The sequence below is a fragment of the Bos indicus genome, chromosome 10 (genome assembly GCF_029378745.1).
Source record: "Bos indicus isolate NIAB-ARS_2022 breed Sahiwal x Tharparkar chromosome 10, NIAB-ARS_B.indTharparkar_mat_pri_1.0, whole genome shotgun sequence".
Taxonomy (NCBI): Eukaryota; Metazoa; Chordata; class Mammalia; order Artiodactyla; family Bovidae; genus Bos; species Bos indicus.
The window spans coordinates 54,810,189-54,826,793 of NC_091769.1; the positions used below are offsets into that span (position 1 = coordinate 54,810,189).

A 16,605-nucleotide genomic window follows, 5' to 3' on the forward strand; every position below is an offset into this window, starting at 1 on the left:
TTTGGCCTTTGTAAGCTGCCGTGCCGGAAGGCGCGAAGATAGCCGGGAAAAAGGCATCTTCGTCCCGCCCACTTCCAACGGTGGTCCCCGCGGCCCACTATTGCTGGTTCGGCAGCGCGTCTACGTCTTCGCCGTGGACTGGTCCACGCTTTCCCTACTACATTTCTTTCTCGAGGGATTGTTCCCTTCCTTTGGTTTCGTGGTTTCTGCTGCTGGGGTCCGGAAACTGCTGAAAGGAACTGGATCTCACCTCTGCGGGTGCAGGCAGGAGGCGGCGGGGAGCTGAAGCAGAACGGTGTGTGAGTGGTAATAATAGTACTGATAATTACAAACGGAAGTGTTGGTGTAACGTTGCATGCCTTGGGTGATCTTACAGTGACTATTTGTTGAGCGACGTGGGCGGGATAAGGGTAATTTAGCCTCATGTACAGATGTGGAAAATGAAGCCCCACAAAGGTTAAAGGACTTGGTCAGGGTCATTTAGCGAACTAGTTGCGGAAGGGGAACCTTCCCGAATTTACTTGCGGTTTAATTGTCTGTTTTACAAGGAGGTGACTTGCAAATGTCTCCTTTTCTTACACTTAGTCATCGAACCAAAACCTGCTTGGTGAAGTTCTCATTTATCTAGTTAAGTGTAGAGTCCAGGAAGAAAAAAAGACTTTTTCCCCCAGAAAAATAGTAAATTACGACTTTAGAAATGGCAACCCACTCCAGTACTCTTGACTGGAAAATTCCATGGACGGAGGAGCCTGGTAGGCTACAGTCCACGGGGGTCTCAAAGAGTCGGTCACGACTGAGTTACTTCACTTTCACTTTCAAGAAGCAGCTACTATTTACTCCGCCACTGTTGAGTTTTGTGACCCCGGAGACTGGCTTAGGATGCTGTGAAATATTGCTGTAATAAAACATAAAAATGATTCGCTCTGTTTTACCTGTTTATAAATATGTACTTAGTATCTCCGAACCATAGAACTTATCAGACTATAGACTACTGCAAGGAATATAACTTTCTGAGAAGTTCTAGAATCTTAACTCTTCAATTGTTAAAAGTAAAACCAGTGAAATCCCTATTTTATTTTTTGTCAAAAATGGATAGTAGATGACTTAGAGGTGATGCCAGTTTGTATCTACTATAGCATCAGAGGAAACTAGAAAATCTTTTAGTTTGTAAAAATTGTTTTTAATCACACATATTGTCATGAAATAGTAAAGAGCTAATAATGAAAAGTAACAAATCTCTCCCCTTTAGATGAGATTGGCAATCACATTTAACTTTCGTGGACGGCTGTTTCTTTTAATAGTATACCTTTTTTTTGTATACCTTTAAAGGCATAAAAAGTATGTTCCTCTATTTTTTAACACTTCTGCCATTTAATAAAGTATCAGTTTAAAACCTCTGAAAACATTCTATAATAGCATTTAGCTTTATCTTACACCATCCTCTAACCCTCATTTCTCATATTCCCTTTGTGTCTATATTCCTATTTTAGTTACATCAAAAAGCATATTTACATATTATGAGAAAAATACTGTTTATGCAGGAGCAAAGTTGTGGCATGAAGGCTTTATAAAGGATATAGTACTGAGTTTCTGCTTTGCTTCCCATTTTCTTTGTATACAGACCTGAAGAGAGTTCCTGGATGTGGAGTTTGTTTTTTTAGAACCATCCTTGCGCTGTGAAGTGTTTGATGAAAAAATGTTTGGAAGATTGACTTTTCCACAACTGCTTTTTGCTAGCCTCCTTGGAATTGCTGGAGGAATATATATTTATCAACCAGTATTTGAACAGTATTACAGAGATCAGAAGGAGTTAAAAGAAAAGATGAAATTGGTACAAGACTCAGAAGAGAAGAATAGTTGATACTACATGGAGTTGAACTGTAATTGCTTAAAATTCCATTGAAATTATGCATTGAGTATTAATAATTAGTAAAAAGTTATTCCCTATAAATAGTAAAAAGTTATCAATTATACTTTAAATGTAAATACATTATTGATAGTGATTTTAAATTAGCTTTAAAAGTAGCACTGTCAATTTTAATGTTTACTTTTACTTTTTGCCATTCTATGTCTTTTCACCAGGATCTATGAGTATGTTTCCTTTTAAGCAAAAATGAATGTGTTAAGGAATATTTTATTTCCTCGTTGAGGCTTATTTTTCTGGGAATGCGGCCTATACATTGGCAGTCTAGAGTATATAAACTAGCTGGAATTGTGTTTACAGTTATGTTTGTAAATGAAGTTAACCAAGTCAACTACCTCATGCAGAATGCACCTCAATTAGCCTACAATTAGCCTACTTTAATATACTTCAGCACTCTTTCAATTCCTGGCTTTCTCATCCCAGGCCGAATGGAGGTGTAAATTGAGAATCAGGATGGCTCAAATTAAATAGAGGTTTTTGAGAAGGTAGATGGTGTCACATAGGGTGGCAAACATGACACAGTCTGTTTACTTAACTCACTAGGCAAATTGACATTAATAATCGCGATCATGGAAGAGTTAATTTCTTATGAAGCTATTCATATAGTTAAGGGGTTTTTTGGAAATTGCTAAGAACTGATTTAATTTTATATTTTCAGTGAGAGCTTAAATGTAATCACATTGTACAAAATACTGTAAATCAACTCATTTTTTTTCTTTAAATAAATTCATTATAACTTAATATAAGCTATCTATGTTGAGATCAGTGTAAGTAATAGGATTAAGAGAGAGAGAGGCCAGGAGGAAGCATGAAATTGTAAGCTTCTGCTCAGTTGCCACAGATGTCTCTTTATATTCTGCTGATTTAGAGCATGTCACATAACCATGGGCACTAATATATCATCTTGTTGCCCAAGGAATGATAATCCTATTTAACTTTACGTGAAGTTGAACCATTTTTGGTCATTTTGAGAAGGATGCACCTGTCTGTTTGGTAGTCACATACCAACTGTCAGAGAATGAGTCGATTTTTTTTTTTTTTCCAGTAAAGGTACTGCTGCTGCTGCTAAGTAGCCATTCAAATCAAAGCTATAGGAAGATGCCACTTCACATACACTAGGATGACTGCAGTCAAAGAGGGAGGAAGTAGTAAGTGTTGATGGGAATGTGAAGAAGTTGAAACCTTCGAATATTGCTGGTGAGGATATAAAACAAGTTTGGCAGTTGTGAAAGTTTGGAAGTTCCTCAAAAAGAAGAACATACAGTGTTACCATATGACCCAGCAATTCTGCTTTTAGACATACATCCCAGAGTAGTGAAAACATGTCTGCATAAACATCTGTAAATGAATACTCGAAGCATCATTATTATAATAGCCCCAAAGTGGAAATAATCCAAATGTCTCAGCCAGTGAACACATAAATATATTATGGTATATCCACGCAATGGAATATTACTTTGTTGAGGAGCACAAAAGGCCACATATTGTATGATTCTATTTATATGACATGTCCAAGATAGGTAAATGCATAGAAACAAAGTGAATTAGTATTAAATATTTCCCAGTGATTAAGGGGAAGAAGGTACAGGGAGTGACTGCTAATGGATATAGCGTTACTTTTTAGTATAATGAAAATGTTTTGGAACTAGATAGTGGTGTTCAGTGACAGGTTTGTGAATGTATTAAAAACCACTGAATTGCACACTTTACAACTTTATTATGTGAGATTATATCTCAATAAAACTGTCAGAGAGGACTTCCCTGGTGATCCAGTGGTTAAGAATCCACCTGCTGATGCAGGGGAGATGGGTTTGATCCCTGGTCTGGAAAGATTACACGTGCTACGGGACAACTAAAGCCTATGTGCCACAACTACTGAGCCCACATGCTGCAACTACTGGAGGCTGTGCTCTGCAATGAGAGGCCACTGCAATGAGAAGACCCTGCTTATTGCAGCTAGAGTAAACCTGTGCCTAGCAGTGAATACTCATGTAGCCACATAAAATTAAAAAAAAAAAAAAACACTGTCAGAGAGGAGGAAAAAAACCCCATTGCTTCCAGAGTAGCAGCTGCAGTTGGGGTAGTCCATTGTTTTCTTCCATAATCTATCTAGTATATGTGTGTGGTATAGAATATATATAACATAAAATTTATTATTTTTATGATTTTAAAGCACATTTCAGTGGCATTAAGTATATTCACATTGTTGTGTGACCAGCATCACCGTCCATCTCTAAAACGTTTGTTTAGTCTTTGCAAGGCCCAAAGAAGTGACTTGAATGGCAATGTGGAGATGCCCCACCCCTATATCCTTCATATATTTGAAGGTGGCATTAATGTCTGCAATTGTTGGCACGAATTGCCTCCAATTTGCTGTCATAGTCAGGGAAAGCAGATTGAGAGGCTTTCAGTTGGTTCTTTATACAATAATGATGTAGTATGGACTGAATGCATCCCCCCATTCATAGGAGGGGAAGCCCTGATCCCCTTGTGAGGGTATTTGGAGGTGGGGCGTTTGGGAGGTAATTAGGTCCTGAGAGTGGAGCCCTTATCAGTGGGATTAATAGTAGTGTTAGTTGCTCAGTCCTGTCCAACTCTTTGTGACCCCATGGACTATAGCCATCAGACTCCTCTGTCCACAGAATTCTTCAGGCAGAAGTACTGGAGTGGTTGGCCCTTTGCTTCTTCAGGGGATCTTCCCAACCCGGGTCTTATGCACTACAGGCAAATTCTTTACCATCAGAGCCACCTATGTTTAAAAGCATCAATAGGATTAGTGCCCTTAAAGAAAAGATATCAGAGACATGCGCTCTCTCTCACCCATGTAAGGATATAGCAAGAAGGTGACTGTCTGCAAACCAGGAAAAGAGGCTTCATCATACACTGAATCTACCTCTGCCAGCCCCTTGATCTTGTACACCTCAACCTTCAAAACTGTGAGAAAAAAATACCTGTTGTTTAAACCACTTATTTAGTGGAATTTATTAATAGCAGTCTGAATAGACTAAGGCACAGCTCTTCCTGTAAGATCAATGTGAGGTCCCTGCCGGCTACTGAGTGTGTATATATATGTGTGTGAATATGTGTGTATACATATATATATATATTTATATATATCCTATCCATGGACCTGAATTTGGGGAGGAATGACAAAGGGTTCCTCTAAAACAAATTTGGGCTAAACCTGCATTTATCCCACCCCCAATGACCCTGCACTCTAAACTGAGGGACTAAGGTCGCATTTAGAGCTTCCTTGTACCAGCCTCAGATCATGCAGTCAACAAGATGTGAATTTTGTCCTGGTTAAAGGCCTTGGGTCTCTCAGTAGGAGCAGAGGAAAGTTTATGGTAGATTCTTCTGGCATTGAGTCCTTTCTCAGGTAAACACAGCTTCTTTTAATTGTTAGGTCTAAATTTATGCAATGACTTAAATCAGGAAACTGGTAAAAGATCTTGATTCCCAGTGTGAAAACCAACAGCCTTCTGTTCCCTGTTCTTAATTTTCTTTTAAAAATATGTGAGTCAAGAAACACCCCTTTCTCTCCCCAAAACAATAACACCCATCTATTCCTTCAGAATATGGTGATCTTTTAAGCTATTGGCATATATCCCTGTATGCTATCAAGTCAAGACACCCTGGGTGCATTCCAGCCTGGTTTCCCATTTTAGCAGTTATGACTTGCCATCAGACCTTTGCCACTTGGAAATTCTTTTATTTCTAACTTGGGAGTCCTGTTGCAGCATCTTCTGTCAGTCTCAGCTCATAAAGGACATCCATGTCAGTGGCCTTCTCACCAGTGCCTCATCAGGGCCTTTCAGGTAACAGCAGGTGGTGGTTCTGCAGTCTCATCACAAATCCATTATTTTGACTCCAAAGTCAGCAGGGTGAGATAGGGAGAACAAGAAAGTTAAAGAGGGAAAGCCACGACTGATAGATTTTCAAGGGGGCCACTTGACTTGATCCTATGGGATTTTCTGAAGAGAATCTAAAGAAATTTTTAGCTATTATTTTGAAATAACTTCAGACTTAAAAAGTACAAAAATAATATAAAAAACTGTTATATACTTGTTATCCAGGTTCCACATATGTTAGCATTTATCCACATTTGCTTTAATCTCTCTATATATATGTGCTTGGATATTATGCACACTCAAGCATTGTTTTTCTAAACTGGATCATGGAAAAAGCAAGAGAGTTCCAGAAAAACATCTGTTTCTGCTTTATTGACTATGCCAAAACCTTTGATCATATTGTGATCCTGCATGGATCACAATCGGAGAAGGCAATGGCACCCCACTCCAGTACTCTTGCCTGGAAAATCCCATGGACAGAGGAACCTGGTAGGCTGCAGTCCATGGGGTTGCTAAGAGTCAGAAACGACTAAGCGACTTCACTTTCATGCATTGGAGAAGGAAATGGCAACCCACTCCAGTGTGCTTGCCTGGAGAATCCCAGGGATGGTGGAGCCTGGTGGGCTGCCATCTATGGGGTCACACAGAGTCGGACACGACTGAAGTGACTTAGCAGCAGTAGCAGCAGCAGTGGATCACAATAAACTGTGGGAAATTCTGAAAGAAATGGGAATACCAGACCACCTGACCTGCCTCTTGAAAAACCTATATGCAGGTCAGAAAGCAACAGTTAGAACTGGACATGGAACAACGGACTGGTTCCAAATAGAAAAAGGAGTTCATCAAGGCTGTATATTGTCACCCTGCTTATTTAACTTATATGCAGAGTACATCATGAGAAACGCTGGGCTGGATGAAGCACAAGCTGGAATCAATATTGTCAGGGAGAAATATCAATAACCTCAGCTATGTAGATGACACCACCCTTATGGCAGAAAGTGAAGAGGAACTAAAGAGCCTCTTGATGAAAGTGAAAGAGGAGAGTGAAAAAGTTGGCCTAAAGCTCAAACATTCAGAAAATGAAATCATGGCATCTGGTCCCATCATTTCATGGCAAATAGATGTGGAAACAATGGCTGACTATTTTTCTGGGCTCCAAAATTGTTGCAGATGGTGATTGCAGCCATGAAATTAAAAGATGCTTACTCCTTGGAAGGAAAGATATGACCAACCTAGACAGCATATAAAAAAGCAGAGACATTGCTTTGCCAACAAAGGTCCATCTAGTCAAGGCTATGGTTTTTCCAGTAGTCATGTATGGACGTGAGAGTTGGACTATAACGAAAGTTGAGCACGGAAGAATTGATGCTTTTGAACTGTGGTGTTGGAGAAGACTCCTGAGAGTCCCTTGGACTGCAAGGAGATCCAACCAGTCCATCCTAAAGGAGATTAGTCCTGGGTGTTCATTGGAAGGACCGATGCTGAAGCTGAAACTCCAATGCTTTGGCCACCTCATGCGATGAGCTGACTCATTTGAAAAGACCCTGATGGTAGGAAAGATTGAGGGCAGGAGGAGAAGGGGATGACAGAGGATGAGATGGTTGGATGGCATCACTGAATCGATGGACATGGGTTTGGTGTTGGTGACATGGTCTGGGAGTTGATGATGGACAGGGAGGCCTGGCATGCTGCAGTTCATGGGGTCACAAAGAGTCGGACACAACTGAGTGACTGAACTGAACTGAAATCCTTTGGAAACAGACTAAGTTGCCCATGTGATTCCCTTTACCTCTAAATATTTCAGTGTGCAATTCCTAAAAACAGGAATGTTCTCGTTTATTATAGTGTAATAATCAAGATCAGGAAGTTAAGATTGATAGGATATTATTATCTAATCTCAGATTTCATTCAGAGTCTACTAAGTCCTATTAATGTCCTTTAGAACAAGACAAAAATATTTTTCTGAACTGGGATCTAATTTAGGGTCACATCTGAATTTAGTTCATGGTTTTTTGGTTTAATTTATTCTTGTTCCTTAGTCATTGCCTTTTATGACCTTGAAATTTTCAAAGAATATTGGTTTGTTTTGTAAAATATCCCTTAATTTGAATTTGTTTAATGCTTCTGTAGGATTAGACTGGTTCCAAATAGGAAAAGGAGTACGTCAAGGCTGTATACTGTCACCCTGCTTATTTAACTTCTATGCAGAGTACATCATGAGAAACACTGGGCTGGAAGAAGCACAAGCTGGAATCAAGATTGCCGGGAGAAATATCAATAACCTCAGCTATGCAGATGACACCAACCTTATGGCAGAAAGTGAAGAGGAACTAAAAAGCCTCTTGATGAAGGTGAAAGAGGAGAGTGAAAAGTTGGCTTAAAGCTCAACATTCAGAAAACGAAGATCATGGCATCTGGTCCCATCGCTTCATGGGAAATAGATGGGGAAACAGTGGAAACAGTGTCAGAATTTATTCCTTTGGGCTCCAAAATCACGGCAGATGGTGATTGCAGCCATGAAATTAAAAGACACCTAAAAAAGGAAAGTTATGACCAACCTAGATGGCATATTCAAAAGCAGAGACATTACTTTGCCAACAAAGGTCTGTCTAGTCAAGGTTATGGTTTTTCCAGTAGTCATGTATGGATGTGAGAGTTGGACTGTGAAGAAAGCTGAGCGCCGAAGAATTGATGCTTTGGAACTGTGGTGTTGGAGAAGACTCTTGAGAGTCCCATGGACTGCAAGGAGATCCAGCCAGTCCATTCTAAAGGAGATCAGTCCTGGATGTTCTTTGGAAGGAATGATGCTAAAGCTGAAACTCCAGTACTTTGGCCACCTCATGTGAAGAGTTGATTCATTGGAAAAGACTCTGATGCTGGGAGGGATTGGGGGCAGGAGGAGAAGGGGGCGACAGGATGAGATGGCTAGATGGCATTACTGACTCGATGGACGTGAGTTTGAGTGAACTCCGGGAGTTGGTGATGGACAGGGACGCCTGGCGTGCTGCGATTCATGGTGTCACAAAGAGTCGGACACGACTGAGCGACTGAACTGAACTGAACTGAGGGTTAGATAGCTTCAGGTTATACCTTTTTGGTGGGAATACTGCAGAAGTGATGTGTTGGTATGGTTCACAGGTTCCTATTTTATTCAGTGAATTATAATCTATTATTATCACCAGGGCTGACCCCATGATTTGTGGGGCTCAGTGCAAAATGAAGATACATGGCTATGGATAGGGATCAGAAAGTCAGTCTCTTTCCATGGACCCACTTCTCCAACTCATGAGTGTGCAACCCCCAGAGTTTACAAACTTCCATGCTGGAGTGCTCTTGATTCCTGGTTAGTGGTGGCAGGAGGCCCCTGCTGCATGGCACATAGAATGTACTATGGTGCTGTCAGACTAGGGCAGGGACACTTGCCTTCTTGCCCACCCCATGGTGCCATGGGGCATGGGCTCAATCCTGATCTCTTCTGTACTCACGCCCAGGCTCCTGGCCATGTGGAAGGTGGTGGATTGGGCCTCCCCAGGTGAAGGTTACCAAGTCACTGCTTTGGAGTTGCGAATGCAAGGCCGTGCAGGTCCCAGGGGACTGATAGCTTACAGTGAACGATGTTGGATTCGTGATCTCCCAGGAAGATGTAGCATCGGGACCAGGGACCAGGCTTGATCACTCAAGAGCTTTTGTGTAGCAGAGTTTTATTAAAGTATAAAAAGTGACAGAGAAAGCTTCTGACTGACTTCAGAAGGGGGACAGAGAGTTCTCCCTTGCTAGTCTTAGCAAGGGAGTTATATACTTTTTCAGTTGGTTATTACAGTAAATCAAAAGAATATCTCAAGGTTGTAAAGGTTTTACCAGACCCACTTCCACAATATACATTTTAAGATGACAGGATTAGTCAGAAGGATCTCAAGAAGGAGAAACGTCCTCAAGCAAGATACATTGTTATATTGACTAAGACAAAGCAATGTAGGAAAAAGTTTATCCTTTTTTCCTCCTTGAGAACTCCAGACCCCTATCACCTCCTTGAGAGCCCCAGGCCCCTATCTCCTCTTCAAGGACCCTGGACTTCTTATCAACCTACTGTCGACTAAAAAAAAAGGTGCAACTTGAGAGTTGTGAGTTAAGTTTTATTTGGGGCAAAAATGAGGACTGCAGCCAGGACGCAGCATCTCAGATAGCTCTGAGAGACTGCTCCAAAGCAGCAGTGGGGGAAAGTCAATATATAAGGTTTTGGTTGTTCATCATGAGGATCTGATGTCACCATGAAGGGATTTAGTGCTTCTCTAGATATGAGGAGATGCAAGAATTGAGATCATAAAATCTGTTCCTAATGTTAGGTAGGTAGAATAGGGAAAAGGAGTCCAAAATGGCGGTGGCCAAAAGACAAGGAAGAGAAAAGCCCGCGAAAATAGAACAAAAGGAGGTCCAAGGACCAGAGTGAGGACCTCAGGTAAAACAAACAACACTCCTGGCTGGCCCAATTTACAAAGGACAGGCCCAGGGAGAGATAAACATATAAATAGAGGAGCCAAAGCTAGTTCTTTCTCTCTCTCTCTCTCCTTCCCCCGCGCGCTGGGGCACTCTTCTCCTCGTGTCTTTGGATCGACGTGCCCTCACGCCTCAAAGATGGATTTTCCTGTTATCTTCTAAATAAAATAGAGCTATAACACTGAGCTGTAACACTGATTTGTCTAAGAGCTATAACACAGTCCATTCGAGACCTGAGAGCTATAACACCGTCTATCGAAGACCTGAGAGCTGTGACATGCTGAGGGGGGCTTTAATGTCCGTTACTCCAAATCTTTGTTGTGACAAGAAAGAGCCGAGGAACATACACTCGCATGACACTAAAAACATCCAACTATTTAAAGACCTGTCCCACCAGATTCCCTGGAGCACGGAGTGCCTCACTCCACCCTGAACTCTCCCAGGGGTTGTTGAAGGTCAACAGCTGTCTCAACATGGGGTTCAGTCTCCCCATGGCAGATGGCAGATGCTCTTGGTAAGTGCCAATTTGTAGTTGACACTACCTAGGAATTGACTCTCTGAACCAGGAAGAAAGGCGCGGGCAGTGGCAGGAGTCAGAGCCATGTACATACAGAGGCTTCAAGCCTCCATCATGCTCCATTGTGCCATCAGATTTCACTTGTAAGACACACATTCAAAGATAAAATTATTGAAAACTTTAAGACGGTGACTGCAGAGCAATATAATTTCTGTGTGCTGGGCCCTGTGTGGTGTTTGGTTGCATGACCACGAAGCCAACCTGATGATCACTATTTTTATGTTCAAATTGTTCCAGATTTGGTCAGTTGGAGTCCTTTCAAGCTGGCCCTGTTTTTCTGTTTTGTTTTGTTTTTTGTTTGTTTGTTTGTTTTGGGGTTTTTTTAGTGTTTATTTCCGATATGAAGTGTTATTTTTGAGCATTTTCTGAAAAATTTATTGTTTAACACATTTACAACTAGATACAAAATACTTAAGAATATACTTTGACATTTGCAATGGACGTATTTGACAGGTAAGTTTTGTTAATGTAGCTTATAAACAAAAATATTTTTGACAGTCCCAGTTAAAACAAGCAAGCTCTTAACTGAGGTTTAATATACTCAGTTTCTGTAATAACTTTCTTTTGTTTTCCTCTGGGTACACTTTTCTCAAATTCCTTTTTGAATTTCCTCTGCCCATGCCTTAAATAACTGGGCAATCCTCTGGATTCTGCACCAAGTCCCCTTTTCACCCTTTCAGCACATTTTCTAGACTAACTCCTTGCCCCTCACATCTGCGTGGTGATAGCTCCAGTTCTTGTCTTCTGTGCTTCAGACCAGCACTTTCAACTGCATACTAAAGAGTTTCACCTGGATATTCTGCTGGTGCCGGCATGTCAGAGTTGAAATGTCCTGAACCTGTTGATTATGGTCTGTTTCACTCTCCCTACCTGTTGCTTTCTTTTGCTTAGGGGTTCCTAGTTGCCCAAACCAGAAACCTGAGCATTTCCATGAATTCCTCCTTCTCCCTCCCCATCTACAACCAAGTCTTCTTGATTCACTCTCCTGAGTATCTCAACTCTGTCTATTCATCCTCATCCTCATCCTCATGGCCATCCCCTTCAACCAGATCACTGTTATCCCTCACTTGGATTTCAGCATGCTAATTGGCCTTCCCAGCCAATTCTTAGCCTCACAGCCATTAAGAAAATGGATTGTGAATTCTGGTCCTGGCTTTGCCACTTATTAGCTATGTAAAACTGGTGAGGTTGCTTAATCTCTTTAATGCGCCTTTTCCTCATCTGTAATGTGGAGACAAGAATAGTGCTTATTTCATAGGGCAATTGTGAGAAGTAAATGAGGTGATATATGTAAAGTTCTTAGCATATTGGCTGATTCAGAGTAAATGGTCAATAAATGTTAGCCTTTATTATAAGCATTCCAGGGTCCTTCATTACCCAACCTCTGCTTATTTCTCCAGTTTCTTTGATTGCTCCTTCCACTCTTTTCAGCTTTTCTGAGCTTTCAGTTGCTCCAGTTTCTCATTCTCTCTTTTTTGCCTCCAGGCCATTCTTCTGATCTTTTTCATAGAATTCTCTTCTCACCTTCCCCAGGGCTTCCCTTGTAGCTCAGCTGGTGAAGAATCTGCCTGCAATGCAGGAGACCCTGGTTCGATTCCTGGGTCAGGAAGATCCCCTAGAGAATGAAATGGGAACCCACTCCAGTATTCTTGCCTGGAGAATCCCATGGACAGAGGAGCCCGTCGGGCTAAACCCCATGGCGTTGAAAGTGTGGGAAACGACTTAGCAACTAAACCACCCCACCTTCCCCACTTATTCATCCTTCAAATGGGCCTTAGAAAGCATCACTACGAACAAAGCTAGGGGAGGTGATGGAATTCCAGTGGAGCTGGTTCAAATCCTGAAAAATGATGCTGTGAAAGTGCTGCACTCAATATGCCAGCAAATTTGGAAAACTCAGCAGTGGCCACAGGACTGGAAAAGGTCAGTTTTCATTCCAATCCCAAAGAAAGGCAATGCCAAAGAATGCTCAAACTACTGCACAATTGCACTCATCTCACATGCTAGTAAAGTCATGCTTAAAATTCTCCAAGCCAGGCTTAAGCAATACATGAACCATGAACTTCCAGATGTTCAAGCTGGTTTTAGAAAAGGCAGAGGGACCAGACATCAAATTGCCAACATCTGCTGGATCATGGAAAAAGCAAGAGAGTTCCAGAAAAACATCTATTTCTGCTTTATTGACTATGCCAAAACCTTTGACTGTGTGGATCACAATAAACTGTGGAAAATTCTGAAAGAGATGGGAATACCAGACCACCTGATCTGCCTCTTGAGAAACCTATATGCAGGTCAGGAAGCAACAGAACTGGACGTGGAACAACAGACTGGTTCCAAATAGGAAAAGGAGTACGTCAAGGCTGTATATTGTCACCCTGCTTATTTAACTTCTATGCAGAGTACATCATGAGAAACGCTGGGCTGGAAGAAGCACAAGCTGGAATCAAGATTGTCAGGAGAAATATCAATAACCTCAGCTATGCAGATGATACCACCCTTATGGCAGAAAGTGAAGAGGAACTAAAAAGCCTCTTGATGAAAGTGAAAGAGGAGAGTGAAAAGTTGGCTTAAAGCTCAACATTCAGAAAACGAAGATCATGGCATCTGGTCCCATCGCTTCATGGGAAATAGATGGGGAAACAGTGGAAACAGTGTCAGAATTTATTCCTTTGGGCTCCAAAATCACAGCAGATGGTGATTGCAGCCATGAAATTAAAAGACACTTACTCCTTGGAAGGAAAGTTATGACCAACCTAGATGGCATATTCAAAAGCAGAGACATTACTTTGCCAACAAAGGTCTGTCTAGTCAAGGTTATGGTTTTTCCAGTAGTCATGTATGGATGTGAGAGTTGGACTGTGAAGAAGGCTGAGCGCTGAAGAATTGATGCTTTTGAACTGCGGTGTTGGAGAAGACTCTTCAGAGTCCCATGGACTGCAAGGAGATCCAGCCAGTCCATTCTAAAGGAGATCAGTCCTGGATGTTCTTTGGAAGGAATGATGCTAAAGCTGAAACTCCAGTACTTTGGCCACCTCATGTGAAGAGTTGACTCATTGGAAAAGACTCTGATGCTGGGAGGGATTGGGGGCAGGAGGAGAAGGGGACAACAGAGGATGAGATGGCTGGATGGCATCACGGACTCGATGGACGTGAGTCTGAGTAAACTCCAGGAGTTGGTAATGGACAGGGAGGCCTGGCGTGCTGCAATTCATGGGGTCGCAAAGAGCTGGACACAACTGAGTGACTGAACTGAACTGAACTGAATCTATACATCACTTGTCTCTGGGAAGTACTGATTTGGTATCAATTAACTTGTGTTCCAATTAGTCAGACTTAGCCACTTAAGTCTTCCCTTATCAACAACTTCCCTTATCAAGGATCTTATCTCACTGCACAGAAGTTGATCTCTTTGAGGACAGGATCACTGAGGGCAAGGACCAGTTTGCCTTGTTCACTATTGCATTTCTAGGACCTAACACAGTGTTTGACTTGCTGGATGAAAGGACAAATGTATGAGCCACAGCATCGCTGTTTTCTGATCTCCTGCCTGGTGAAGTCCTGGTGACAGCCCTGCCTGGCTGTAGGAGTGGGGAGGGCTGAGCGCTCCTTGAATCATGTGAACCATTAGCAGTTGCTGCATTGTTGGCACCCTTACCCCCACCCTCAACAGATCTTAGCTGATCAGTGACTCCCAAGACTTCCTCTACACATGAACATGGAACTACTTTCCCTGTTTTAACCTCCACTGACATGATGGCTTTTCTCTAAGGAATATCCCTTGAAACCATCACCCTATAGTGAATCTGTTATCCCTAACTCTGCGATTACTGCATTATATTTGCTTGGAACTATTAAAATGAATATGTATTCAATATTTAGCAACTTCATATGATTCATCCTATATGTGATTTTTTAAAGTAATCTGAGAAGCTCATTGTGCTGTAATGCAAACTGAGTAGTCTGAAAGGATAATGAAATTGGGCAGGTGGCCTTGAGACAGCTGGAATTTGTGATCCAAGAAGAATTTGTGAGATAGAACAGATAGGAGGAGCCAGTGGACTAGGACTTCCAAACATTTTGCTTTGCTGAGAAGTAGACTTATTTGGTTGAGAGGTGCTTTGCCTAAGGACTTCCCTGGCAGTCCAGTGGTTAAGACTCTGCTCTTCCAATGCAGGGTCTCTGATCAGGAACTAAGATCCCAGATACCTCCTGATGTGGTCAAAAATTAAAAAAATAATAAATAAAAAATGCTTTGCCTGAAAGCTCACAGGGGTAGGCCCAAAAGTTCTGTTCAGACCTTGAGGGCGCTGGAGGAGGAATTTGGCGCTTCTAGTGAGAAACTGCTGGAGAAGGCAATAGCAACCCACTCCAGTACTCTTGCCTGGAAAATCCCATGGACGGAGGAGCCTGGTAGGGGGCAGTCCGTAGGGTCACGAAGAGTCGGACACTTACTGAGCGACTTCACTTTCACTTTCACTTTTCACTTTCATGCATTGGAGAAGAATATGGCAACCCACTCCAGTGTTCTTGCCTGGAGAATCCCAGGGACGGTGGAGCCTGGTGGGCTGCTGTCTATGCGGTCGCACAGAGTCGGACACGACTGAAGCGACTTAGCAGCAGCAGCAGCAGCAGCAGTGAGAACCTGCGGGCCTGAAGCTTCCCACCTCTGCCTCACAGCCACAGGTCCAAGCGGCCCACAGAAAGCCGTCGGCACTGAGAGACGGAAGCTGCTAGGGGGCAGCAGAGGCTCGCAGGTGTCTCGCTACAGGAGCTAGTCTTTCAAGTTTTTTTTTTTTTAATTTTAACGAATTGCTCTAATACTTGGAAATTTAAATAAGAGAGATTTTGTAATCTGAACTCGACTGTTCAAGAGCAGAGACCCTGTTTACTACCCCACTTAACTACCCTTTTTGACGGCCTATCCCCCCACCCCGCTCCAGTCATCCAGTCATTCTCAAGTATATCCCAGAGCTTTCCCTCACTCCAGGAACACCAGTGCCAGGCTACCCGAGTGAAAAGCAGGCGGGGCCGGATGGACAGTGGCAAAGCCAGGACGCCCAGCGCGGATCTGGCCCCCGGGGAAGCCAGACGAAGTGGGCAGTCACTGCAAGCTGGGAGCCCGCCCCTCAGATCCCCGCTTAGGGCCTCAGGAGCCGTTGGTCTCAGGGCCGACTTTGCAACCGCTCAGCACCTGTGGCGACCAGAGACAGACACTGACCCTGACGCCCTGAAAAATACCTGTAGAAAATGGCTTTGGGGGAGGAGATTTGGGGAGTGGCACCAAACTATACCTTATAGTGCCCCGACCCCAGAGCAGTTTTTAAATGTCATCCCTGTGTCTCAAAACGAAAACAACCCCTTAAGGTTTGGCACCTTCCAGGAAAGGACAGTGGAGACTGGGTTTGGGCTAAAAGAGAAGAGTGGGGAACTTTGTGTCGGCCCCCTGGGCAGGTACGTAGGGGCTGGGGGCGGCGGGCTCGCCCTGTCGGGCGGGGGTGCGCCCCGAAGTGACAGGAGGAAGCTGGAGGTGGAGGGCGGGGAGGAGGTCCCGCCCCCACCTCGCGCTCCTTTACGGGAAGTGATGTGGGGCCAGACGGAAAATACCCGCCAAGGACCCGAAAAGGCCGGCAGCGGGTGGACGCCGCGCGCAGAGACAGAGCGGCGTGGGGACCGCGGGCGGAGCAGGTGAGGCGGAGGCGCGGGCTGGGAGGCGCGCTCGGGCTCGGGGCGCCGGTCACCCCGCGGGGCAGCGCGACGGA

General features: G+C 43.2%; 2 protein-coding genes across 14 annotated transcripts in view; both read left to right on the forward strand.

The window, feature by feature from the left end:
• Positions 1-59: 59 nt before the first annotated feature.
• Positions 60-2,223, forward strand: PIGBOS1 (PIGB opposite strand 1). Of its 2 annotated transcripts, none has more exons than XM_019968800.2 (2): positions 60-299; positions 1,622-2,223. In XM_019968800.2, exon 2 carries the CDS (start codon positions 1,697-1,699, stop codon positions 1,859-1,861), a length of 165 nt encoding a protein of 54 aa, XP_019824359.1. In that variant the 5' UTR covers positions 60-299; positions 1,622-1,696; the 3' UTR covers positions 1,862-2,223. The 2 variants fall into 2 exon arrangements, with proteins under 2 accessions (XP_019824359.1, XP_019824358.2); XM_019968799.2 differs by having other exon boundaries at positions 67-295.
• A 1,599-nt stretch (positions 2,224-3,822) lies between these two features.
• RAB27A (RAB27A, member RAS oncogene family) overlaps positions 3,823-16,605 on the forward strand; it is a 91,743-nt gene continuing 78,960 nt past the window's right edge. For 3 of the 12 annotated variants that reach the window (XR_011568859.1, XR_011568856.1, XR_011568855.1), the window contains exon 1: positions 3,823-16,531. Coding sequence is in view for 4 of the 12 variants with exons in the window: in XM_070797513.1 (XP_070653614.1) it covers positions 15,879-16,531 (653 nt within the window). In the remaining 8 variants the exon portion in view is untranslated. The remainder of the gene's footprint in view (positions 16,532-16,605) is intronic. The other 9 variants (XR_011568854.1, XR_011568858.1, XR_011568857.1 and 6 more) reach the window with 9 other exon arrangements.

Coding starts and splice junctions, on each gene's coding strand:
- PIGBOS1 (XM_019968800.2), top strand. CDS start 1,697: ATGTTTGGAAGATTGACTTTTCCACAACTGCTTTTTGCTAGCCTCCTT.